The sequence below is a fragment of the Diabrotica virgifera genome, chromosome 2 (assembly GCF_917563875.1).
Source record: "Diabrotica virgifera virgifera chromosome 2, PGI_DIABVI_V3a".
NCBI lineage: Eukaryota > Metazoa > Arthropoda > Insecta > Coleoptera > Chrysomelidae > Diabrotica > Diabrotica virgifera.
The window spans coordinates 28,202,323-28,230,182 of NC_065444.1; the positions used below are offsets into that span (position 1 = coordinate 28,202,323).

The following is a 27,860-nucleotide window of genomic DNA, read 5'->3' on the forward strand; positions in this document are numbered from 1 at the left end:
GTTCTAGGTATACTAAATTTTTTGCCCTACCGACTTTTATATCCGAGTTACAGGGTGTTTTATCGATTTTGCTCATTTCTTTCCTAAGCCATAATTTTAGAACCACCCTGTATATTTTTTTAATATTTGGTACACATATCTCTAATATAAAACCCAAACGACCGACATACTAACCACAAGAAAAATCCAGGTCCGTATTAACAAAAAATTATAAAATTATTGTGACCTTAAAACAACACCCTGTATATTGAAATTTTAAAAATCTGTTTGCATATTTGAAAAGAGCACAAAAAACTAAGTCTAATAGTTCGCTTCGATGTTTCGGCCAGACAATTTTTTGGTTTTAATTTTGAAATTATATTGAATTTTTTTAAGAACTCCACATTAAGAAGCAGGTATTATTAACTTTTAATTATAAATTATTAAATTCATTGAATAAATACTCATTTTAAAATGAATCAATATTTATTTACCACATTGGAAAGACCCAATTATTAATCACAAGAAAAATCCAGGTCCGGATTAGCAAAAAAACATAAAGTAATTTTGACCTTGAAACAACGCCCTGTATATTGACATTTTTAAAAATTGTTTGCACATTTGAAAGGACCACAAAAATCCGAGTTTATAGATTCACTTTGATTTTTTGTGCAAATATTTATTAACTTTAATTTTGAAATTAAAAATATTAAAATTTTCAAGAACCCTGAAATTAATAAGCAGGTTTTTAAAGCACTTTTATTAATAAATCATTCAAGTTAATGAATAAATACTAATTTTAAAAATAATCAGTTATTATTTACAGCATTAGAAGGACTTACTTACTAATCACAGAAAAATCCAGGGCCGTATTAACAACAAAATACAAAGTAATTCTGACCTTGAAAAAACACCCTGTATATTGAAATTTTTAAAATACGTTTGCACACCTGAAGAGAGCACGAAAAACTAAGTTTAATGTCCCGCTTTAATTTTTTGTGCAGACAATTTAATGACATTACTTTTGAAATTATATCGAAGTTTTTATTATGAGTTCCCAGAGTTCTTAAAAATTTCGACATAATTTCAAAATTAAATTTATTAAATTGTCTGGCCAAAAAATTGAAGCTAACGATTAAACGTAGTTTTTTGTGCTCTTTTCATACCTATGTGCAAACGGATTTTGAAAATTTCAATATACAGGGTGTTGTTTCAAGGTTACAATTACTTTATATTGTTTTGTTAATCCGGACCTGGATTTTTGTTGTGATTTGTAAGTGGGTCATTCGAATGTCGTAAATACTTATTGAATATTTTTAAAATGGGTATTTATTTAATAACTTTAATAATTTATTGTTAAAAGTGCTTTAAAAATCTGCTTTTTAATTTCAGTGTTCTTAAAATTATCAATATATTTAATTTCAAAATTAAAGTCATTAAATTTCCTTCACGAAAAATTTAAGCAAACCGATAAACTCAGATTTTTGTGGTCTTTTCAAATGTGCAAACAAATTTTAAAAATTTCAATATACAGGGTGTTGTTTCAAGATCACAATTACTTTACTTTTTTTTTGTTAATCCGGACCTGGATTTTTCTTGTGATTAATAGGGTCGTTCCAATGTGGTAAATAAGTATTGATTAATTTTAAAATGAGTATTTATTCAATAGCTTTAATAATTTATAATTAAAAGTTAACAATAGCTTCATTTTAATGTCAGAGTTCTTAAAAAATTCAATATAATTTTAAAATTAAAGTCATAAAATTGTCTGGCCGAAAAATGGAAGCGAACAATTAGATTTAGTTTTTTGTGCTCTTTTCAAATATGCAAACAGATTTTCAGAATTTCAATATACAGGGTGTTGTTTTAAGGTCACAATTACATTATAATTTTTTGTTAATCCGGACCTGGATTTTTCTTGTGATTAGTTTGTCGGTCGTTTGGGTTTTGGATGATACACATGTGTACCAAATATCAAAAAAATATACAGGGTGGTTCCAAAGTTATTACTTAGGAAAGAAATTGGCAAAATCGATAAAACACCCTGTAACTCGGTTATAAAAGCCGGTAGGGCAAAAAATGTAGTATACCTAGAACCGCCTCGGTGACCTCTATTTACAATTAAAGTATTTCCGTTTCCCAATGAAACACCCTGTATCACTTGCTAGTGGCAATTGCAAAGGCTTTTCCCAGTGTTTCTCTTTAAGGGTTTTCAAAGCTAAACTAGACAGTTCGTTACACCAGTGACCCTCAATTAACTTTCTTAGATCTTTAATTTCGATTTTTTTAATTTTCTGATCGATCCATTCTATACCAGGAAGACGTTTTTTTTTCTAGAACTAGTTTGTATGCTACATCACAAACCGTTTTTAAGTTGGATCCCATATGCAACGCTAGTGATGGTGATTTGAAGCTTTTACTCTCTACACTATAACCACTTATTTCTTTGGTAGCAAGTATTAGGTAATTAAATAGTTCTGGTTTCAAGGCATCAAATAAATTTTTAATATCATATGATTTTTTTAATGTAATAAGTAAACGGCCCAACTCTCTCATTTTATTCGAAATAACATTAATTATTTGTTTTCTTTTATGTTTTGAGAGAAGAGTTTCGCCGTACATACAGATTAGGGTGTCATTCTTTACTGCTTCACTTTTGTCATCAGGACGCATGATACTGAATACTTCGTCTTTAATTCAAGCATTTTGTAAAAAAGTTGAGTTTTTCACATTAACCATCGCCATAAAAGTTTGTGAAGCAGATAAACAATTCTTTGGGTTTGACGATGACCTATTTTTACAGCTTTTAACGTGTTTGCTTAAAAACTCTTTAGTGTAATGTCCCAGACAATGACTACAAACAAAGTATTTTGGATCTAGTTTTTTTGAAGATTTAACAGGGCGTGTAATATTTTTTTCTGTTTGTAGAATAAAATATCCTTGTTTTCTTAAAGCAGCTACAAGTTCCATACGTTTCTTACTTTTGGGCTTTAGGGATTTGATTAACTGAACTTTCTTATTATCTGGATGGTGCCTGAAAAGGTGTCTGGTAAAATGAGTAAAAACGTCTTTGAAGCAAATGGCACATATTGTTGGCCGCTCTCTTGCTGAAGGTTTTCTTTCGTAGTTAAAAAATATCTGTTTTACGGACGAATGTACTTTCACTCTGAACAATGAACCCAATATACAAAATTGTAGGATATGGGCTACTGAAAAACCGCAGCTTTTTCTAGAAACACGCACCCAGTACCCGAAGAAGACAAAGTCTGGTTGGGAATAATAGGTCATCACTTAATTGGGCCCTTTTTCTACGAGGAAAATCTAACTGCAGAACGTTTTATAATGTTATTAGATAAAGACATTTTGCCTGCTTTGGCAGAGGTTGTCCGAGAAGACCACGAGGTGCTGGTTCCAAATGAACGGATGTCCTGCCCATAATAGCCAGACTGTAAAAGAATTTCTCAACAATTGTTTTAATGATTGTATTATTGGACCAAATTGCCAAATTAAGAGGCCCCCTAGGTCTGGAGATCTTGCCCCAAACGATTTTTTTTGGGGGCATTTGAAAACCAGGATTTATTCCGAAAAAAAGTTAAATTCACTAGAAGAACTTAAAAATAGTATATGCGAAGAATGTAGAAAAACTTCTCCTAGAATATTGGCTAACGTTCATAGAGAATTTTACAATAGATTAAGGTATTGTTTAGTTCAAAATGGTGGAATATTCGAGCACTTGCTTTAATTAAATATTAAAACTGTGTTGTATGTTAAATTTTATGATTAGTGTATTAAGTATTAGTATTATTATAGTATTAAATCATTTAAAATAAATAAATCATTTTGCCGTTATTTTAGTGTGATAAATTGACGATAATCTTGTGCCAACAAATATGACAGATCTTTGAAATTTTTAAAAAAAGGTGTTGATTGTTCCTTAATAACTCAAATAGGTGATGGAAAGGGGAAGATATTTTCGACAATTTTCACTCCACGACGAAAATAATTCGTTTTTTGAGAATGCCATCTGATATAAAAAGTAATTTGCTACAAAAAAAGTCTTATGGACTTTTAGCTAAAACAATTAGGGAAGCAGGAATATGTATTTCTTTATTTTTGCATTGTAATTCCTATGGTGCGTAATGAGATGCAGCACCCGGTATATATTTTTGATATACTTCTATAAAAAACACCATTACAATTTAGAAAGCTGGCTCATTAAATCCGCACAAGGTGTCTCGAGTATTAAAAACAATCGCCAATACTTTGAAGCAATGTTGCCAATTCAACGGGACTCGTACTGTATGTGAATCAACTCGGGCTTCGAATACGCTGTAAATATATTAAATGTGTATATAAATATACACCTAATGTTCGAGACGCCCCCTACCCATCAAATCGATGAACTAAATGGCGTATGTTTGGAGATACTCCCTGACAATTCGAAGCCCAAAAAAAAAATGTGTTATTGATAGCGTTGTGCAGCGTACAGTTTAGGCTCAAACATATACACGTTAATCTTTAGGAAGCCCGGAGTCGGGCCTCGTATTGTCGATGCGGGCTTCATATTAATAGGGCAATATGGAACTTTTGGCTTCGTATTATCGGTTAATGAGTATATATATATATATATATATATATTGCTTAAAATTAATCCTAGAACCTTCTGCAGTATCTACCTATATATTTTTAATAGTTATTTAATTTTTCTTTCTATTAAATGCATTGCATATACCTAAAACTGTACAAAAAAGTTATAGAACTTGTTCTTCTTCTTCTTGTGCCACTCCTATCGGAGATTGGAAATCGTCAAGGCTACCCTGACTTTGTTTACAGCTGACCTAAAAAGTTCATTAGTGGTGCAGCTAAAGCACTCTCTCAAATTCCGCAACCATGACATTCTTCTACGGCCTGGATTCCGTTTTCCTTCTATTTTTCCTTGCATTATATTTTGAAGTAATGCGTATTTATGACCTCTCATCAGGTGACCCAAATACTCGAGTTTTCTTCGTTTTATCGTTAACCAAATTTCTGGGTCTCTTCCTATCCTTCGTATTACTTCAAGATTTGTGATTCTTTCAACCCAACTTATCTTCAGCATTCGACGGTAGCACCACATCTCGAAACTTTCAATATTTTTTATGTTGTTCTGTTTGAGAGTCCAGGCCTCTACACCGTATAATAGCGTGTTAAATACGTAGCCTCTTAGCATTCTTAATCGTAGAGGGATGCTTATATCTCTGTTGCAGAAGAATTTTCTCATCTTTATGAAGGTGGCCCTGGCAATTTCGATACGTCTTTTTATTTCATTGTTTTGGTCTCCAGTTTCATTTATTAAAGTTCCCAAGTATTTGTAACTTGATACTTTTTCAATTTGAATGCCGTTTATACTAATATGTGCTGGTTGTGTCATGATTTTACTGAAGACCATATACTTGGTTTTTTTGATATTAATGTTTATGCCATAATTGTTGCAAGCAATATTTATGTTTGTAAGTAATCGTTGTAATTCTTCTAATGTTCTTGCAACTAGTACAGTGTCGTCTGCGTATCGAATATTATTTACAACCTCTCCATTGATTACGATTCCTTCATTTGCTTGCAAAAGGGCTTCCTGACAGATGCTTTCACTATATACATTAAATAGCAGTGGTGACGTATCTCTACGTATTTCTATTGCTTTTTGATATCTCATTTTCTATTTTGATATTAGCTTTCTGGTTCCAATATAAGTTGAGAATTATTCGCAGATCTTTATTGTCTATGTCTTTTCGTTCAAGAATGTCTCTTAGCCTATCGTGGCGTACTCTGTCAAACGCTTTTTCAAAATCGATAAAACATGCATGTACTTCTTGATTAACGTCTAGGCATCTTTGTGTAAGAACATTCAAACCGAAGAGAGCTTCTCAAGTACCTAGTCCTTTATAGAACAATGTTTGCTAAAAAAGAGAGAAAATTTCCCCAAAAAGGTGTGAGTTGTTAAATACCTATACCTGTTTAGGTATTATAAATCCTAAAGACCTCTACCAAACGTCATTTTGAAAAGGAAGAATAGCATTTTGCTCCGTTTTTTTTTTGAATATATTTTGGTAAAAAAAATATTTTTGACTTTGGAAGGTGAAATTTTGATATGAAATTTAATTTTGAACAACTTCTCTGTAGAAGGATATGTACGAAAAGTGCACAGAATTCACCCAACTGCACCTTAGTGCATAGGGACTAATTTACTCCTTTCTCAAAAACGCAACCCTTTAAATAGCAGTAGCACTCCGCGGTTTTTTCATATTTGATGGTTCATTGACCATATGAAACAATAAAATACCTTTACCGTTGTATTTCCTGTGTAACGGGCATAATCAATTGCCTATTATTTTTATATTCAACAAATATAATATATTTTATATCAACAAAACCGTTTTTATGATAATATTTACAGAAGATAAGATTTATGGTGTACATAATATGCTTTTAAATAATAAAACATGCCCAACAGATATGCAGCACATAATACAATTTAACACTTATTAGGATTCAGATATACCTACATATATATCGCGGTGTGCAAGTACTTGGAAAGGGAAACGAGAAACGACCGTGCGCGAGTCGCGGAGAAATATTGCAACTATCTTAAATAATTCACATTGTCAATTGAAATTGTCAAATTGACGTATATTTCATACCTTCTGTCATTGACACAGAAAAATTATATATTGCTCCACAATATTGATATGATATGCAATTATTATATAAAGGTAAATTTAATTAATTGTATTTTGCTTGCAGTACTGCATTTTAATAACTGATTTTATTTACTACATACAATTGTTTACGTTTGCTAAACATAACCTGCATCTTATTTTTTCTTCTTATTATTTTTTTGGACTATGGTCTTGACAATTATCCAGCAACCAGGACTAATATAATTGGCCAATATAATTAAAAGTGCGAATAAAAGTACAGAGCGTAGAAATAGAGGTCGCTTTGCCGAACTTGCACGGTCCCAACTCGGTTCGCTAAACTCAGACACAACTAGCTGGTGATTTTAGTAGGTAATATTTTTGTTTTTGGCCAATTTTGCCAAAATTGGCAAAATTACTAACTATTTAGAAATTATTAACTATTTAGTAATTATTTTTTTGCCAATTTTACGAAATTGGCAAAATTACTTAGGTACTAAAATCACTACCCAGTTGTGTCTGAGTTTAGCGAACCGACTGTATATCCAATTTAGATTATGTAAAGTAGATTATTTAACATCTCATTAAAAGTCACTTTATCTAGCCAAACAACAATGCCTAAATGCAAAAAATCAATAAATACTTGTACACCTGCCTTTCTTAACTTTATATGGTACAGAAGGCCTGTAGAATAACGATATAAAAAATACTCCTTAGAATAGCATGGACACAGAAAAAATGGAACACGAAAGTATTGCTAGAAAAACTGCAAAGAATATGAAATAATCAACGCAATAAAAATAAAAACGTTAAAATATCTGGGAGATGTAATGATGGGACAAAATAAGAGGAGGAAGGCGAAGAGGAAGGAGTCTCATGGTTGAAAAATTTAATGGACTGGTTTAATAGCAGTTCCATAGAACTTTTCAGAGCATCGGTAAATAGAGTAAAGATAATGATGATGATCTCCAACCTCCAATTGAGAAACAGCATTTAAAGAAGAAGAAGAAACTATATTAATCTACCATAGTATTAATAAGGTAAACAAAGTAAGTTATCAATCGAAGTAGCACAGAAAACGACAATAAATATCGTTACCATACTACCAGATTGACAACAGGTGGAATACTTTCTTTGGCTACAACCTCCCGAGATTTTCAAAATTTATAAATCATACAGGATGCAGAGGAAATTAAGATGAGAGAATTTGAAATAATTCACAACTCATTTACTCAGCGTGGTAAAAGCTCCAACAAGAAAGATTCCTTAATACTCAAACAAAAGAGTAAATGAATTAAAAATGTATAGTCTGGGCTGATTATCGGAGAATAGGCCATTTTTGGGAAAAGTTATTTACCAGCAATTTTATTGCTGGAATCGAATCTTATGATTGTATATATTAATAATATAGATATGCAAAGTCCGCAGATAGTGTGCTACTTTTTTTATAAACAAAATGGCGCCCGAAAATCGTGTTTTTTTCAATTTTTGCTCTATAACTCCAAAGATTTTAACTTTAGACCAAAAACACCCAATTAAAAATTCACCGCAATTAAATTCTGCATAGAGACGTGTTTTTTCTGATTTACTTCGACGAAAACTTTCCCCGAAAAAAGCGGGTTTTTCCAACAATATCTTTAATTGTCAACTAAACTTTTAGATAAGTAGTTGTTAATTAATAATTAAATAACTTGGTAACGTAAAAGCCCTTTCCATATATATTATAATTCCAGAAGCCGATGGAAATTGAATGAACAGTTTAGCAACAATTGAAATGTTAATTAAAAATTTACGGTCGCTATAATAACGACAATAATTATGATGCATAAGAATAACTATGATTTTTTCATAAAAAGACACTCTACCTATCTAATGTACTTAACCGGATGGAAATTGGACTATTTAAGCGGCCTCAGGAATATTTTAAAATTATAAACAATTTTTTGGCTTATAAACAAATAGAATATCTCGGGAAATATTAAACTAAATTAAATCGTGAAAACGGTATTCGAAAGACAGTGGCAGGACGCTTCTTTTAAAAGAAAAAACGTTTAATTATGACGAGTGGTTCCCGAGATACAACCGGTCAAAATTGACCGAAATTTACGGCAAAATATAAAATAGGATCATAATTTTCAAACCATCACCTTTTTATTTTTGTCCTCTTTCTCCACACCAATTTTCATATCTTTAAAATCCTCATAACATATATTATTATAATAAAAACTATCGATAATACGTGTGAAAATTGCCAAAAATAGCAAAATTCCAATCAAAAATTAGGTTGGAGAAAATGTAACCCTAAAAGTTCAAAATCGGTATACGTTAAAAAAAATGCATTTTCTCGGCTTCCCATGGAGCAATTTCCTTCATTCTTTTTTTGTTCCCAAGTAACTCGAGTAGAGCCATCGAACTAACGCATTATTAAATGTCAAACTTGCTTTTGTTTTGTTATAATAAATTAATTAATTTATTATAACACAATATCTTAATTTGTTTAAATAAAAATTGTTTAAATAATTATACAGCTTTCAAATGAGAATATTTATGTTTTTAACTTTAAAAGGTACACTTGTAGTAAGTTTATCTAAAAAAAAAACCTACAACTGGAAAAAATATGTAATTTTCTCTTCTTATAAATAAATTAATCTATTATAACAAAACAAAAGCATGTTTGACATTTAATAGTTCGATGTTAGTTAGTTCGATGGCTCTACTCGAGTTATTAGGGAACAAAAAAAGAATGAAGGAAATTGCTCCATGGGAAGCCGAGAAAATGCATTTTGTTAACGTATACCGATTTTGAACTTTGAGGGTTACATTTTCTCCAACCTAATTTTTGATGGGAATTTTGCTATTTTTGGCAATTTTATTTTGCTATTGTTTATATCTTTGCCGTAAATTCCGGTCAACTTTCACCGGTTGTATCTCAGGAACCACTCATCATAAGTAAACGTTTTTTCTTTTAGAAGAAGCGTACTGCCGCTGTCTTTCGAATACCATTTTCACAATTTAATTTAGTTTAATATTTCCCGAGATATTCTATTTGTTTATAAACCAAAAAATTGTTTATAATTTTAAAATATTCCTGAGGCCGCTTAAATAGTCCAATTTCAATTCTGTAAAGTACATTAGATAGGTATAGTGTCTTTTTATGAAAAAATCATAGTTATTCTTATGCATCATAATTATTGTCGTTATTATAGCGACCGTAAATTTTTAATTAACATTTTAATTGTTGGTAAACTGTTTAGTCAATTTCAATAGGCTTCTGGAATTATAATATGTACGGAAAGGGCTTTTACGTTACCAAGTTATTTAATTATTGATTAACAACTACTTATCTAAAAGTTTAGTTGAAAATTAAAGATTTTGTTGAAAAAACCCGCTTTTTCCGGGGAAAGTTTTCGTCGAAGTAAATCGAAAAAAACACGTCTCTATGCAGAATTTAATTGCGGTGAATTTTTGTTTGAGTATTTTTGGTCTAAAGTTAAAATCTTTGGAGTTATAGAGCAAAGATTGAAAAAAACACGATTTTCCGGCGCCATTTTGTATATAAAAAAAGTAGCACACTATCTGCGGACTTTGCATATCTATATTATTAATACATACAATAATAAGATTCGATTCCAGCAATAAAATTGCTAGTAAATAACTTTTCCTTGTATTTTGCTAATTAGCCCAGAGTAGTATAAATATTCTCAATTTCTTTGCAACACAAAAATGCAGCAGCTGCATTATACTATGGTCAAATCTGAGAGTGCAGGAAGAGTCTATACCGCTTTCGGGGGTTGTTTTCCCCTCATCAGTAGTCCCATATCAGATTTGGCCATAGTATTATGCAGCTGCTGCATTTTCGTGTTGCAAAGAAATTGAGAATGTTTATACGTTATTAATAAGGTAATTATTAATAATAGGCTTAAACCTGCTCACGAAAAATTGTTTAGCGTATCCATAACTAGTTGTCGAAGATAACTTTTTATATCAAATTTTACAAAACAAAGTTTATTTAGTACTTAACTATTTCCGCCAATCCTCAAAAACAAATCCAGCCCTGTGTCCTTTAAGCAGATATTGACGCATTCTGGACCAGGATGTCTGGAGCAAGCGCGTGCGTTACGGGGCTTTAAAATTATTATTTTCATTCTCGTTTATTTGTTGATCCCACCAGTGATGCCAGATTGTTAGATATAATATCAAGCTCCAGAAAATTGTTACCGTAAGATTATGAGGCGAACAATTGTTTAAAGCTTCTCAAATTGTCCTAATCGATGCTAAAAAACTAAACAAAAAGCTTATTAAAAATGAAAACCATTTTCAATTTCGTTGCAACACGAAACTACAGCCGCATCATATTCTAGTTAAATCAGAGAGTGCTGCAAGCACCTCTACCGGTTTCGAAACTTATTAGTCTCTCATCAGGAGACACATATGCTGCTCTCTCTGACCCAACCAGGACAAACCCCGGAGTGCAGTCACGAACTGCAACGAACGAAATGGCATGGATGCCCTAGTGGCAACTGCTAGCAAAAGACTAAGTTTTCAATCTAAGACAATCAAGACTAAGTTTTTGTGTGCTGTTAGATTGAAAACTAAGTCTTTTGCTAGCAGTTGCCGCTAGGGCATCCATGCCATTTCGTTCGTTGCAGTTCGTGACTGCACGCCGGGGTTTGTCCTGGTTGGGTCAGAGAGAGCAGCATATGTGTCTCCTGATGAGAGACTAATAAGTTTCGAAACCGGTAGAGGTGCTTGCAGCACTCTCTGATTTAACTAGAATATGATACGGCTGTAGTTTCGTGTTGCAACGAAATTGAAAATGGTTTTCATTTTTGATTACATATTTACTCCGATTTGAATACGAAGGGAACCATTCTCGTTGGAACTTTAGCGCCCTGAGCAGATGGGACATGAATTATAAATTGTAAAATTCCCTCATCTTCCTTAGTCTCAGCATTCCTTATGTCTTTCAAATTTTAGAAGCCTCGGAGGTGTAACCAGAGAAGGTACCCATTGTTTTCAATGTGGTAGGATGTGGAACAACATTTTTGATGTTGTTTTGTGTGCTGTTAGATTGAAAACTTAGTCAAAAGCTAATTATTTGTAAATTAAATATATTTTTATCAATTTATTACTAACTTGTAGTTTATTACTAACTATAAATTTAAATAAAAAGATAACAGATGGACAAAGAGGATACTAGAAGAGAGACCAAGAGATGATGCCTACCGAACCAGAGGTCGTCCACCAACACATTGGACTGATGAGCTAAAATGTTGCAATAGGAATTGGATGCAAGACGCACGAGATCGAAACAGATGGAAAATAATGAGTTTACAACAGTTACGTGTGTTTGGTATGGTAGAAACGCAAAATAAAATTAGTCCGTTTATGCTCTGTTTATGGGGGTAAACCGTCCGCCCAAATATAGGACCTGATGGAATACCTGTGGAGCTTTGGAAGGCTTTAGGAGAGGAAGCTGTATTGATGTTTTGTGGCAAATGATGAGTAGGATACATACATGATGATTGCAGTTGATTTTTAGTGACGACTACACAATTAGTTTTATTTGAAATAAGAATTGCGAAATTTTGATTTTTCTCGGCAAAAATTAAAGCCTGATTGAAATACCTATGAGGCACCATTTTCGAGATAATTCCATTTTAACTTTTCATGTTCCTATCGATTAAAAACATTTTGTTGTTGGAATTGACGTTTATGGAAAAAACCAGGTTTAGAACACCAGTCAACTAATATGACTATTGACTATCAACACATTATTATTTGTGTTGTTTATTTTAGTCATGTATCATTATTAGGTATCATTATTATCATGTATTATGTTTATTATTACAATTATTAAAAATTAATTATTTGTTAGTCATTGGAGCTCACATCGATTTTACTGGAAAACCGTGCGTCATATAAACTTCAGATAAGAGAACTATTTCACTTAATTAAAGAAATAATGTTAATTTGTTAATAGATAATTAAACAGATAGCCTTTTCGAAAATATCTTAATTAACGAATGTTATAGGTCTGGCTAAAATACTAAATATATATGATAATATATAAACAACAATACATTTGGAAAATGTAAACCGATAGAAAGGGTGGATAAATACAAATACCTGGATTTCAGAAAATAATTATCAAACAATAGAAATAAGGGCTAGGAAGCCCAAGAAATATTGCCTGCACGCCGGGGTTTGTTTTGGTTGGATCAGAGAAATCATCATAATATGTGCCTAACTAAGTTTTCAATTTAAGACAATCAAGACTAAGTTTTTGTGTGCTGTTAGATTGAAACTAAGTCTTTTGCTAGCAGTTGCCGCTAGGGCGTCCATGCCATTTCGTTCGTTGTAGTTCGTGACTGCACGCCGGGGTTTGTCCTGGTTGGGTCAGAGAGAGCAGCATATGTGCCTCCTGATGAGAGACTAATAAGTTTCGAAACCGGTAGAGGTGCTTGCTGCACTCTCTGATTGGACTAGAATATGATGCGGCTGTATTTTAGTTTTGCAACGGAATTGAAAATGGTTATTCATTTTTGATTTAAATGTTTACTCTGATTGGAGTATGAAGGGAACCATTCTCGTTGGAACTTTACCGCGCTGAGTAGATGGGACGTCAATTATAAATTGTAAAATTCCCTCATCTTCCTTAGTCTCAGCATCCGTTATGGCTTGCAAATTGTAGAAGCCTCGGAGGTGTAACCAGAGAAGGTTCCCATTGTTTTCAGTCTGGTAGGATGTAGAGTAACATTATTTTGTTTTATATGCCATTAGATTGAAAACTTAGTGTTTTACCAGCAGTTGCCGCTAGGGCATCTATGCCATTTCGTTTGTTGCAATCCGTGACTGCACGCCGAGGTTTGTTTTGGTTGGATCAGGGAGAGCAGCATATGTGCCTCCTGATGAGAGACTAATAAGTTTCGAAACCGGTAGAGGTGCTTGCTGCACTCTCTGATTGGACTAGAATATGATGCGGCTGTATTTTCGTTTTGCAACGGAATTGAAAATGGTTATTCATTTTTGACCCAAGAAATATGTTTGTAAAAATGAAAACAATTATCTGCAATAAAGACCTTGGATTAGAATAAAGAGCTCTGAGATGCTACGTGTTTTCGATACGGCAATATGGACTTGAAACTTAAAAGTTGGACATTGAAGCAAGAGCCATTAATAAGCTACAGTCATTTGAAATGTGGTGTTACAGAAGAATGCTTAGAATAGCATGGACACAGAATAGAAGAAAACGAACACGGAAGCATTGCGTGATATGGGCAAAGAATACGAAATATCAAACACGATAAAAATAAGAAAATTGCAATATCTGGAACACGTAATGAGGGGACAACGATATAAAATAAATACGATAAAACGATAAGAATGATAATACAGGAAGTGATAAGAGAAGGAAGGAGTATAGAAAGAAGGAGAGTGTATTTGCATAGATGGATAGTATTTGCATATCATGCAAGAGCATTATGCAAATGAGAAAATAAATAATAATTTCATCTAGAAACGAAACAAAAAAGAAAACTAGAAGCAGCAAAAGCATCACAGATTGTATAAGTAATGAAGATTTGCGGCTTGTAGATAGAACTGAAACATTACATAGATAGAGACACTATTTTGAAGAAGGTCTTCTTATTCTTCTTCTTTTTCTATAGAAATGACTAGCTGTTTTCGCCGTGCTTCCAGTAAATTGTCATTCCATTGCTTTCGTGGTCTTCCCAATTATTATCGTCTTCCTATTGGGGAACCGTCTCTGGCCGTTTGAAGTACTCTATTTGTTATAATTGTTATGATCGTTTCATTCTATAGTCTGGGCTGATTATCGGAGAATAGGCCATTTTTGGGAAAAGTTATTTACCAGCAATTTTATTGCTGTAATCGAAGCTTATGGTTATATATATTAATAATATAGGTATGCAAAGTCCGCAGATAGTGTGCTACTGTTTTTATTAACAAAATGGCGCCCCCAAATCGTATTTTTTTCAATTTTTGCTTCGTAACTCCGAACATTTTAATTTTATACCAAAAACACTCTAATAAAAATTCACCGAAATTAAATTCTGCATAAAGACATGTTTTTCCCGATCTGCTCCGACGAAAATTTTCCTCGGAAAATGCGGGTTTTCCCAACAAAATCTTTAAATTTCAAATAAAGTTTTAGGTAAGTAATTATCTACCAATAATTAAATAACTCGGTGACATAAAAGCTTTCTTGATTTTGATTATAGTTCCAGAAGCCGGTAAAAATTAAACGAATATTTAAGCAACAATTCAGTTGTTAATTAATAATTTACGGTCGCAATAATAACCAAAATAATTATGATACCCTGATCAAACTTTGAAATCTTATAAAGATGAGATGCCTATTTAATATTTTATTGACAAAATATAAATTTTTAATTTTTTTGAATAATCTTTAAATGTTTAAAAAAGTAGTTATAAACAAATTAACGTTTCTCAGAGAGTTTTTATTAAATTCTAATTTTAAAAAATGGGTAAAATGCGTATTTAAAAGGTCTTGAAAATAAATGCTTCAAAACTTTTTTGTAACCATTTGCAAAAAAGTTATGAAACAGCATAATAAACATACGATTACTACGTTATTTATAATTTTTTTAAATTATTTCAAAGCATAAAAGTTAGTTTAAAGTACAAGCTAATTACTTTCAAAAAATATCGATTATTAGTTTAATGGTTATATTTTAATTAAAGATTATAAATATTTTTTTTTTGTAATTTACACGCGCGAAAGTAGACTAACACAGTACCGTAGCTAAAATTTTCACTCGAAGCGACGACCGCCGCGCAACCTACACCGTCCACATACACAACTCGAGCGAGTTTAAAGCGTGTCAGTCGCTTCGAGTGAACATTAATTTTATCTCCGGCTCTGTATTAAGCCTAGTTTCGCGCTAAAAATTACAAAAAAAAACATTTTTAATCATTGATTAAAATATAACCATTGAACTAATGTTTGATATTTTTTGAGAGTAATTAGTTTGTACCATAAACTCACTTTTAAGCTTTGAAACAATTAAAACAAATTATAAACAACGGAGTAATCGTATGTTTACTTTGCTGTTTCATACCTTTTTTGCAAATGGTTGGAAAAATTTTTTAAAGCATTCATTTTCAAGACCTTTGAAATACGCATTTTAAGTATTTTTTAAAATTATAATATAATAAACAATTCCTGAGAAATGTTAATTTGTTTATAACTATTTTTTTTTAACATTTAAAGATTATGCAAAAAAAAGAAAAATTTATATTTGTCGATAAAATATTAAATAAGCATCTCATCTTTATAATCTTTATAAGTTTGATCAATGTATCATGATTACTTTGTTTGTTATTGCGACTGTAAATTGTTAATTAACAATTGCATTGTTGCTAAAATATTCGTTTAATTTTCACCGTTTTCTGCAGTTCAAATTCAAGACAAAAACTTAAAAGCATGTTTATTATATGTACAGAGTAAAACCAAAAAATTTAACAATATAGGATTAATAGCACTTTGACATTTAAAATTTCTTAAAAATAAATAAATACTTTATACGTAGTGCTTATAAAGGTTAAATACAAACTTACTTCAGTTCTCTTGCAGTCAACTTTAGTCCAAAAATATTGTCCACACTCTTTCGTGAACGTTTTGCAACTCAAAATCAACGACAACGAAAGCTTTGAATTATTAGTTTGGGATAACTTTCGGATAATCCGAACTTTTCGGAATCCGAACAGGCTGTACCCCCAATTAGTTCGGATTTGCGGGGTTCTACTTTATTCATAAATAATTACTTGCCCAAAAAAATTATTTGAAAATTCGAGATTTTGTTGGGAAAACCCACATTTTCTGAGGAAAATTTTCGTCGGAGCAAATCGGGAAAAACATGCCTCTATGTAGAATTAAATTGGGGTGAATTTTTATTTGAGTGTTTTTGGTGTAAAGTTAAAATCTTCGGAATTATAGACCAATAATTGAAAAAACAGGACTTGGAGGCGCCATTTTGTTAATAAAAAAATTAGCACACTATCTGCGGACTTTGCATACCTATATTATTAATATATAGGATCATAATATTCGATTCCAGCAATAAAATTGTTCGTAAAAAACTTTTCTTTGTACTTTACTAATTAGACCAGCGTATTATAACTATTTTTTTTTCAAAATTTAAAGACTATGCAAAAAACGAAAAATTTATATTTTGTCGATAAAACATTAAATAAGCATCTCATCTTTATAATCTTTATAAGTTTGATCAATGTATCATGATTATTTTGGTTATTATTGCGATCGTAAATTGTTAATTAATAATTGAATTGTTGCTAAAATATTCGTTTAATTTTCACCGGCTTCTGGAATTACAATCTATACCAAGAAAGCTTTGATGTTACTAAGTTATTTAATTATTGATTAATAATTACTTACCTAAAACTTTATTTGAAAATTAGAGATTTTATTTAGAAAACCCTCATTTTCCGAGGAAAATTTTCGTCGGAGCAAATCGGGAAAAACATATCTCTATGCATAATTTAATTGCGGTGAATTTTATTTGAGTGTTTTTGGTGTAAAGTTAAAATCTTCGGAGTTATAGAGCAATAACTGAAAAAAAATACGATTTGTCGGCGCCATTTTGTTTATAAAAAAAGTAGCACACTATCTGCGGACTTTGCATACCTATATTATTAATATATAGGATCTTATAATTCGATTCCAGCAATAAAATTGCTGGTAAATAACTTTTCCATGAATTTTGCTAATTAGCCCAGAGTACTATTCTTCTATTTTTTACCTAGTCCTTGATGTTCTTCATCTTGCGGGTTCCTGGAAAGAGTAGGAGAGGCAGGCCAAGGAAAACCTAGACCTGGGAGGGATACGATTAGGCAGGACATGTCGGTAAAGGAGATTGCTATTGATATGGCCTAAGATAGAAACTTATGGAGAAGTGTAATTAGGGAAGCCGTCTTCTTCTTCTTCTTCATGTACCATGTCCTTTCAAAACGTTGGTTACCATCATAGGTATCTTAATTTTATTCACTGCCACCCTAAATAGCATGCTTGAATCAACACCATACCAATCTCGCAAGTTCTTCAACCATGAGGTTCTTCTTCGTCCTGAACTGCGTTTGCCTGCTATTTTCCCGTGCATAATATTTTGTAGCAACCTATATTTGGGACCTCTCATTACATGTCCGAAGTACTCCAGCTTTCACTGCTTGATGCTTTTTATGATCTCAGTAGTCTTGCTGAGACGTTCTAGTATTGTGGAGTTTCGAATCTTCTCCACCCAGGAAACTATTAAAATTCTTTTATAGCACCACATTTCGAAAGCCTCAAGGCGGTTTAGATCGATTTTATTCATAGTCCAGGACTCGACACCATAAAGTAAGACCGAGGACACGCAGCAGCGAAGTAGGCGGATCCTCAATGCGAATTTTAGGTCTCAGTTACATAACACCTTGGACATCCTTCTAAAAGCGGCTCTAGCCTGCTCTATCCTAGATCTAATTTCGCCGTGACTTTCTGCGTTACAATTTAGTTCCTGTCCAAGGTAAACGATTTTATCAACTTGCTCAAGTTTGGTATTATTTATATATACACGGTTTTATATGCTGCTGTTTACTTATTACGAGTATTTTGGTTTTCCGTATGTTCAGATCCAGACCTGCCTCCCTACAACTCTCAACGACACTATCAAGTAGTGTTTGCAGATCTTCTTGACTAGAAGCTAGGAGTACTGTATCATCCGCATATCACAAATTATCGATGACTTCACCGTTCACAAGTATTCCTTCTTGTTTTTCAGAAAGAGCTTTTCTGAAAATTCTTTCGGAGTAAACGTTGAAAAGCAGTGGTGACAAGAGGCATCCCTGCCGTACTCCTCTTTTAATTTTAAGAGCCTATGATTCCACACCATCTACTAAAACTGATGTTGTTTGATTCCAATATAAATTTGCAATTATTCGAACATCTCTGCCGTCCAAGCCTATGTCTTTCAGAGCTTCGATCAATATAGAGTTCTTAACACGATCAAATGCCTTTTGGAAGTCAATGAAACAACAGTATATATCTACGGATATATCTCGACATCTTTGAGCAAGTACGTTCATTCCAAACAATACCTCTCTCATTCCAAACCCGTTACGGAAACCAAACTGTGTGTCATCCAGGTATTCCTCGCATGTATTGTAGATACGACCATGTATTACCTTCAGAAAAATTTTCAATAAATGGTTTAACAAACTGATGGTTCTATAATCAGCACAGGTTTTTGCTGTTGTCTTCTTAGGTAGAGCTACAAACAGTGAATTAGACCAGCCATTAGGAAGTTGTCCGCTGGTATAAATGGTATTGAAAAACGAAGTTATAGCCTCTAAAACATTGCTATCATTTATAAGCTTGTATATTTCAGTTGGAATTTCATCAGGACCAGTCGCTCTGCCATATTTTGATGATTGTATGGCTTTTATTACCTCAGAGCGTGTTATTAGGTGTCCGTCGCAGTTAGTAATATCGGGTGGTGAACTACTCCTATCGTCTTCGAATAGGTTCGTAACGTAATTTTCCCATTCTTTAAGTTTGTCCTCTACTTCAAATATTACTTTACCATGTTCATCTTGTAGCAATGCAGTTTGTTTCTTATTGAAGATACCAGCCGCTTCTTTCACTTTTTTATACATGTTAAACGTGTCATATTTGTTTTTAAGTTCTTCAATGTCTTGACACTTTTTGGCTAGATGTTGACTCTTTGCTTCTCGTATTTTACGACGAATTTCTTTTTGTATGCTGTTATAAAGTGTTTCGTTGTTTTTCGCTAATCGCCGTTGTTCCATCAAATCCTATATGTCTTCTGTCATCCAAGCCTGCTTTTTAGCTTTGACCTGCCTTGTAAATTTCTCACACAGATTTATTTTACTGTTGTTACGATTTTATTTAAGCCCTCATCGATATTTTTCCAAATTAAATTTTCGTTCAGTTGTCTTTGAACTGATTCCTTAACTTTCTCGTCTTGTAATTGGGCTGTATCAATATTTTTGCGAGACTTCTTTTTGATCACCTTTTTTAATTTTAATTGGGTTACAGCTACTATGGGATTGTGATCAGATCCAATGTCAGCACCTGGATAAGTTTTAACTGATTTGATGCAGTTTCTAAATCGATTTTTTATTAGAATGAAGTAAATTTGGTTCCTAATAATTTTGTCCTCTGATTCTGCATTTGACTTCCAGGTGTAGAGTCTTCTCGGTGGTAGTTTAAAGTGAGTATTTGATATAATGAAATCGTGTTCTTGACAGAACTGAACAAGTCTATCTCCACGTTCGTTTCTGTTTCCCAAGCCATAATCCCCCACAATGTTTAAACAGCGTCCTTTGCCGACTTTAGAGTTAAAATCTCCAAGGACTATGGTATTTTCTGCTGCTTTGACAACATCTAGAGCATCAGTAAGATCTTTGTAAAATGCTTCTAATTTGTCTAGCCGTCCCTATCATCATAAAGTTGCTCCGATTGTTCCTTGTAATTATGCCTCAAGTGCTTTAACGTCGCGTATAACTCTTTTTAAGTCTGCAGTATCGCTTTGCTATGCTCAACGCTAACGACGCAAATACTAGGTGGCAGAAACATAATTTTCTGAAAAAATGGATCCTTAAATTTTTTTCTGTTAACTCTCAAATGTTGTACGTTAAATCACCAAAAAATGTGTTGGGATAGGTAACAAAGGAACAATACAAGAAAAATCATAAGGAATATTTCAGGGGTTTTGTAATAATTAACTCTATAAACATGTAGGAATACTTTTTAAATATCCCTTCGTATTCAACATGTTGGCAACGCAGCAATAATGTTATCGAGATGATGAGATTTATCTTGAAGAGGCAACAATCTGGAAGAATGAAATACAAGGAGGCATGAAATGTGAATTTCAAATCTCGAATGCTCTCGGCACGTTTCTAAATTGCTTTATATTCCACTTATGCAAAAATTTCTTAAGGATGCTGTCAATGTTAACAGCATTTTCTAAAATTGTTCGAGAGCAATAAGCTTTTTTTTAAGCAAATTGTAGGCAGCAAAATAGATTTTTAAAATGTAGGTACTAAAAAATATTAGATTATTTATATTTTGTATATACGTCTAGACGAATAGACGGAGTGTGACTACATATTGTAGAATCCTTTTTACTCCAGGGTAATAAGCTACAAATATACCAGTAATAGTACTGTAACAGTTCGGCCTATTTCCCCGTGTTAAATCCCATAAGAAATCGCTAAGGTCCAACGTGGTCATTTTTGACGCGTATAGTGGTGGAGGCGCCACGGCTCGTAGGATCGTCTCGTGTGGCGGCTTGCAGGAAAGGGGAGGGGTAACGAATATGGGGTAAGCGCAAAGACATGGCATCGCATACGCTGTTATTTGTGTCTTCTTTTCGAATCTAAATTTATAATACCACGCTCGTTTATGAATATTTCTAGGCAGCATATGTCTCTCATAAATTTAATAAGGTAATGTTTTGCCATACTTCATTATGTCTGTATTTGTTAAAGCGTGATGAGGAAGGATTAGTTTGTGTGAAATAAAGACATCTGCATGTCTTAATAATAACCGCCAAGATTTTTTAATATCTAAAAATAACTTAACCATCTGGCAGTCTAATCAGCATCCGGTACTTCAGGGCAGATGAGGGGACCATCGACCAACAGTGATAGTAAACATTCGGTCTAAAAAATTGCATTAAATCATTAACATATTTAAAGCATAGGCCTCTTCTTTCCATCTCTCGCAAAGTATAATATACAGGGTGTAGTCAGAAAGTCAAACCAATTTTTCTTTCCGTCTGTCACAGAGTATAATATACAGGGTTTAGTCAGAAAGTCAAACCAATTTAATATATACCATTCTTACGGCCAAACCAACAAATATCCACCGTCTTCTACGATTGAATACTACTATACATGAATCTCCAGCCAATCACACACCTGTTCCTTACAAAGAACATATACCATTCTTGCAGTATGGCCAAACCAACACACATCCACAGTCTTCTCTGATTCCCTGGATCGCCCTCCAATCATACACCTGCTCCTTATAAAGAGCATATACCATTCTTCCAGTATGGCCAAACCAACACACATCCACCGTCTTCTCTGATTCCCTGGATCGCCCTCCAATCATACACCTGTTCCTAGAGACATATACCATCCTTACGGCCAAACCAACAAACACCCACCGTCTTCTATGATTGAACACTACTATACATAAATCTCCATCCAATCGTGATTGTGAGTTGCATACTTTAGTTTATCTAAGGCAAGTCGGGTAATACTATGTAGGTAGAGATTGTACTTCTCAGGTAAAAATGGGATTATCTGTTTTATTATAAAAACCGTTTAACAATATAGCATAGTACAAACAATTGTTTGATATATAGATATGATGTTTATGTTGACATAGAAAAGGCATTTAATATAGTAAAAATAAGTTGTATTATTGAAATAGAAAAATACATGTACTGTATTTTACCTATGACCATAAACAAATTTAGACTACATAGACTGAAAAAAGGTTAGCAAGGACAGTCAAGCAGTAAATAATGGTTAAATATAATATGTAAACGTTAATAAAATAATGTTAGTATCTAACCGATAGAATGTGTGTAAAGCGATTTATAAAATTTTATAAGCATGCAATGAAGGAAAGGTAGTCATTTCGGTCGAACATAAATTTGTTGAAAAAACAAAAATATATTCTTAACAGCAGCCACCAACGTGAAGGTACGACTACATAGACCGCCATGTTAGTAGGGAAGATGGTTAGTAGGAATGAAATATTTTACATTATATGATAATATATTTAATAACGGCAATATACTTAACTTACTTACTAAGGTCACTCTATTACTTGGTTTAGTAGACATCTTTTTATTGATCTGTTGGACATCTTTTATCTATTCTTATTAATGTTAAAACACCGATACTTTGGTATCAATTCATTCGTTACTAAGTTCTATAGTATTCAAAAATGAATTATTAGGGGAAAATAACTCTAGGTTATCTAATCTTAAAACTAGGGATTTTCCGACTCCTGTTTTGTGACAGGCTATCGAAGACTTAAAACTAAATCGGGGAAAGAAGACCATTAAGTTATCGATTGTCTTAATTTGGAGGCTACACGAGCAACGGTTCCAGAGTTAACTAGAACGGCTCATTAATTTGCCAGTGGTCCATATCAGATATCTTTTTAGTGGTCATAACTAAACATCTTTTTATATGGGTTAATCTTAATAATTATACTTCATTTAGAGATAATATATACAAAACTACGATCTACTAGAATCATCATATGTTAAAAAAACGATGAGTGCAGGAAAGGTTGAGGAATGTAGTAAAAAGGGTCTGTTCCTGATATCAGTATGTTAGCTGTAATAAATAAAGTTTTAAAAATTACAATATTCAATCATCTAAATAATCTTAGTGGCGTAAAAACGATTAGTGATAGGGTGATAAGAGGATTATATTATTAAAAAAATGTCTAATTCTGATGTATTTATCAATATTGCAGTTGTAATAGATAAAGTTTTAAGAAATGACTATATTCAATCAGCATCCATCTTAAAGTCAATCGAATCATCAATGGTAAATGTTAAAATAAGTTTATTAAAATTTTTGTCTTAAATCTAATCAACATCCATCTCAAGAGTATCAATTAAATAGTGCCCAAAGGGAAGCGTATCATAAGAACCCTGAATGTGTTGTCTTTTATCATCATTGGAGCTGAGCGCAATCTTGCTTTGAGTTATAGAATAAACTTGGTGTTTATCAGAGCGTATAAGATTTTGCGTGGCAGTCTTTGTTGTGAAGGTATCTAAACATTCTACGTAGTCCTCAAAAGTAATTTTAGTATTTACTACAGATTTCTTTACCCCCTTCGCCTTCTTTGTAACACCATAATTTCGTATAATATTATCAATTTCATCATCCTCATACTCTTGTTCTTTCAACTTCCCCCTCAGCTTTTCAATGTCATTATCTGTGGTAGCTGCTTTTGTCGTGTATAATTTCGATCGGAGTCCTATGTAATCGGTCATAATGCAGCCATTATTCTCATCTTTCATTATGCCCAATACCTTCTTATTAACCAGAGGGATGTTGTAAATGTTATCTTTAGGATAGTCTGAGGTATCAAAATATTTATAGCAATCATATATCATTGCTTCATACGGGTCTTTTTCCCGTATCTCCACAATCACCGAATCTGTATCTGTATAGCAGGTCGAAAAGTTTTCTCCGAACCTGCTAGCTAAGTAGCCATATTGGAAATCATATATGGTTGTTTTCGCCAAATCTAAAATACTCATCCCAACATAAATCGGTTTAACTAACCATATTTCCGCTCTATGCATCTCAACAGCAATCAAATTTTCATTAAAGATAGTGGCGTTTTTAAACAGGGGGCTACTTATTCTAGCTTCAGCTCCATAACGACCCTCCCACTCTGTCAGCAATTTAATATCAACGCGCCTGCGCACACACTCTAAAGTCTTACCGAACACTGCATTGTTCATAAGCTTAAACAGATTCTTTTCAAACTCATTTTTTGCTGCCTTCCGGAGATTTGTATTCAAGTCGATGTATGACTTTAACCAAGGAGACTGCTTAAATTTCAGGACTCGATGAATCTTTTTTAGTATTAATCCATGAGCTAGCGCTTGCTTCAAGGCCCTGTAATGAATTACATATCTTTCTTTATCATGAAGGGTAGCCATTAATTTGGTCAGCTCTCGCGGACGTTTAGGAGGTTTCATAGTTTTCGGGTTCAAGGATTGGGGACAGAATGGGATGTCTTTATGACGATCATGGAGATGTTGAGGATACTCCAGATCGACCTCGAGAATGCACCCTTCAGAAGAATCGTCCGGAATACTAAGAACGTCGATGTTAGTATCAGTCCACTCGAAACCTCCAAATGGAAGATATTGCGACATTGCCCACCCATATTGATTATTGACATCGAAATACATCAGATAGGAGTCGGTCTTAGATGGGTCGTAAGATACCATGTACTTGTTATTAGCATGAACACGACGTTTCGAGCAAACTTGACTCAAACCACCACGAATGCCACGCTCCACAAACAAATGCATATCTGGATCAGTTAAAAGTTCAAGTTCCTGTTTTGTATACTTAAGCATTGCATCCCACGTGAATCCAGGTAGAGTAAAGTAATGAGCGGGGTCAAGATTATATGTTTCGAGACAACTGGAGCGGAACCGCTCAAAAACATCGGCAAGAAGAAGAATATCTGTTTTCATGTAGAGATCGACGTAATCTCCGAGAGAAGAACAAGAGAATGAGGACCAGACTTGGAGGGCGCGATGATAATGGCGGCGAGGACAAGGTTTATCCTCAAGTTTATTATAAAAAGACTCGATAGACGGCAGACATGTTTCAATAAAGCGATCAAAAGAATCAATATAATCATAAGGCATGATACCTTTCGCAGTAAGAAGATTGAACTGCTCCTCGGGAAGGAAAACATATTGAGAGCGGAGATTAGGATATTCGGTCAAATAAGAAGAGAGCTTATCGAGAGAAGACGCCATAAATCGAAAACTATCGATGAAACGAAATTTAATTCGAGCATCATTAATGTGTTTAGTGAAAGATATATATTTTTCCTTTGTAATAGGAAGAAGATCTACGGGACCTTTGATGTGAGTAGCAATATCAGTAACAATGAAGTGGGCATCATATCCGCTGAGGTTATGAAATATCACAGGGATAGTGTGAGCATCTTTGTAATTAATGTTACACCCTTCATGAGCTGCAAATCTATAATTATTTTCTGGGATCAGGTGATTATGATCTCGAATTTTCTTATCGCTGGGGGAGAAGCGCTGCTCACAAATATGACAATGAGTGGCTGATTGAAAATCACTCTCTTGCTGAAATGTCATATTAATATCAAATGGACACATAAACACCGTAGAAACATCCTCAGCAAGCTGATTTAGTTCATCTGCGAACCATTTCATGCAATCTTTTCCACGATATGATTTGTAAAATGACAGAGAATTATCATAGGAACATTTAAAGTAATACCCAACGGCAGCAGGTATATGTTTTTGATAGGTAGTCTTTTCAGCACTATGTTCCAGAACGCTTTCGAGATCTGCGTATACGGCGAAGGGGGCTTTTAGTTTATTCCTGAAATTCTTAAATTTTAACATTTTTTGGCTTTCTTCAGGCATTTTAATGGCTGTTTCATTTATTCTTTCACAATCGTTGATGTGAGCTTCTAACTGTGTATACGATGAAAATGGTTGTAAACACCTATCACAGATAACATCTGATCGCCCATTGCAGCATGTCTTATGAACATTCATCTTTTCTTGTGATCGGAAGTAATGGAGGCAGCCATCACAGAAATATTTTGTTCCATCACATTTGCTAAGCTGCTTGGAAAGGAGGCGAGATAGATTTTTTATCCAAACGTAATGATATCTAACGGGACCTTGGTCGTCATAATTATCTTGTATCAAAAGCATATTCACATGTTTATCCTTCTTGTTTTTTGTTAGGAAGGTTGGGAGGGTCGTATAGTTCTTTTTCTCCTTTTTCAAAATGTATACATTGATCGATATATTATTCTGCTTTTCAAAATTCGGAATCTGTTTGAAGGTCATTGACCACTGAATACCTTTAAGTTTCAACACTTGGGAGTAGTGTGGGTAAGATGACATTAAATCAGAGTTACTCCGACAAGGATATAACGCCGATATGACAGCCCATGCAAAGCATGCCTCGTCATCGTTCTTAACATTAATGCATGCCTGTTTTCTTTTTATCTGAGGGGGAAGTTCAATGTATGAGGAGCCAAGCTGTGGTGTAAATTTGTTTATATTAACCCCCAGGTTAACAACCGCTTTTAGTGCCCAGCCACTATCTCTCTCTTGGAATTCTTCCAAGTCTCTGCTGATGGGTTCCACTACTTTTTTCTTGAACCATTCATCAAGATTGGTGTCTCTATAAATGGCTGAGTTTGAAGTAGTGAAGTACTTGGTTTCATTTATCATCTTTTCACCTTGAGCAATCTCGAACTCTCCTCCAAATGCTATGTTAACTTTCACTGCAGCGTTATTTTTTAAGACATTATGGATTCGTCGCTTGAACAGAGCTTTGCAATCAACCAGGAAACTTCCCGGGTCCTTGTGTTTCAGGTTCGAAATGACTCCAGTCTGAATTCTTGAATTAAATGTAGATACAGAGTCATCCCATTGTACCCTACGCTTTGCAGTCTCCGGTAGAGTTTTTAGTCCCGCCCCCTTCTTCTGTTCGGCTTTTAGTTGGTTTCTTAATGTTTTCACCTGCCGCATCTGGGCTTCGAGGTGGTGCTTTTCGCCAATCGTCTTTGCAAACCTCATTCTATCATGAATCATTTTAATCGCTTTTTTACACTCTACCAACCCTTTTCTTAACTTTTCAACATTATAATTGTCAGATATTAACCCCAAGATGGTTCCAATTAAATGAATTAGTTTAGCCAACATGTTTAAACAAAAAAGCCAATATTCAAAGATAGATTAAAAAAAATTCAAAATTTTCAAAAATTGTCAATTTAAATCAAAAAATTATGAAAAAGTCGAAAATTATTAAAAATAATCAATAATTATTTTAAAAAAATCAAAATTTTCAAAATATACCACTCAGCAGAGCACACGTAAATGATTAACCAAAGCACTAAAGGAAGATCTGAAACGGAACAAGAAAATACAAGCTGCGTCAAGTATTTATTAAACTTTGGTCGGACGGAAAACTGAACGGTGATACGTTATGCTCAAAAGGCCTCTGAAATGAGTAGATTTGTGCGTGTTTTCTCATAAGAATCAATGTAAAAGTGCTGTATTTAACATATTTATTGAAATCATCAAATACTTCATCCAGTTCAGTGCTGATAGTTATAATTTTATTGCATGTGTTCATGGACTTGATATCTGATAGGTTAGTGTCAGGTTTTAGATAAATACCAAATATTTCAAAATTTACCTTTATGCTATTGAACTGGTGTAGATATTCACTCAAAATGTTCAAAACTTTGGGTTTAACATGTTTTAAAAATCAATTATAATCCAGTTTTTTATCACTACTAAAACGATAAGATGCGATTCTGATTTAAACGCATGCGTCAATTTTAAAACACAT

General features: G+C 33.4%; 1 protein-coding gene across 1 annotated transcript; it reads right to left on the reverse strand.

The window, feature by feature from the left end:
- Nucleotides 1-23,335: 23,335 nt before the first annotated feature.
- On the reverse strand, nt 23,336-27,097 carry LOC126880661 (uncharacterized). The gene has a single exon (XM_050644714.1). The coding sequence runs from the start codon at nt 27,095-27,097 to the stop codon at nt 23,336-23,338; it is 3,762 nt and encodes a 1,253-aa protein (XP_050500671.1).
- Nucleotides 27,098-27,860: the final 763 nt, after the last annotated feature.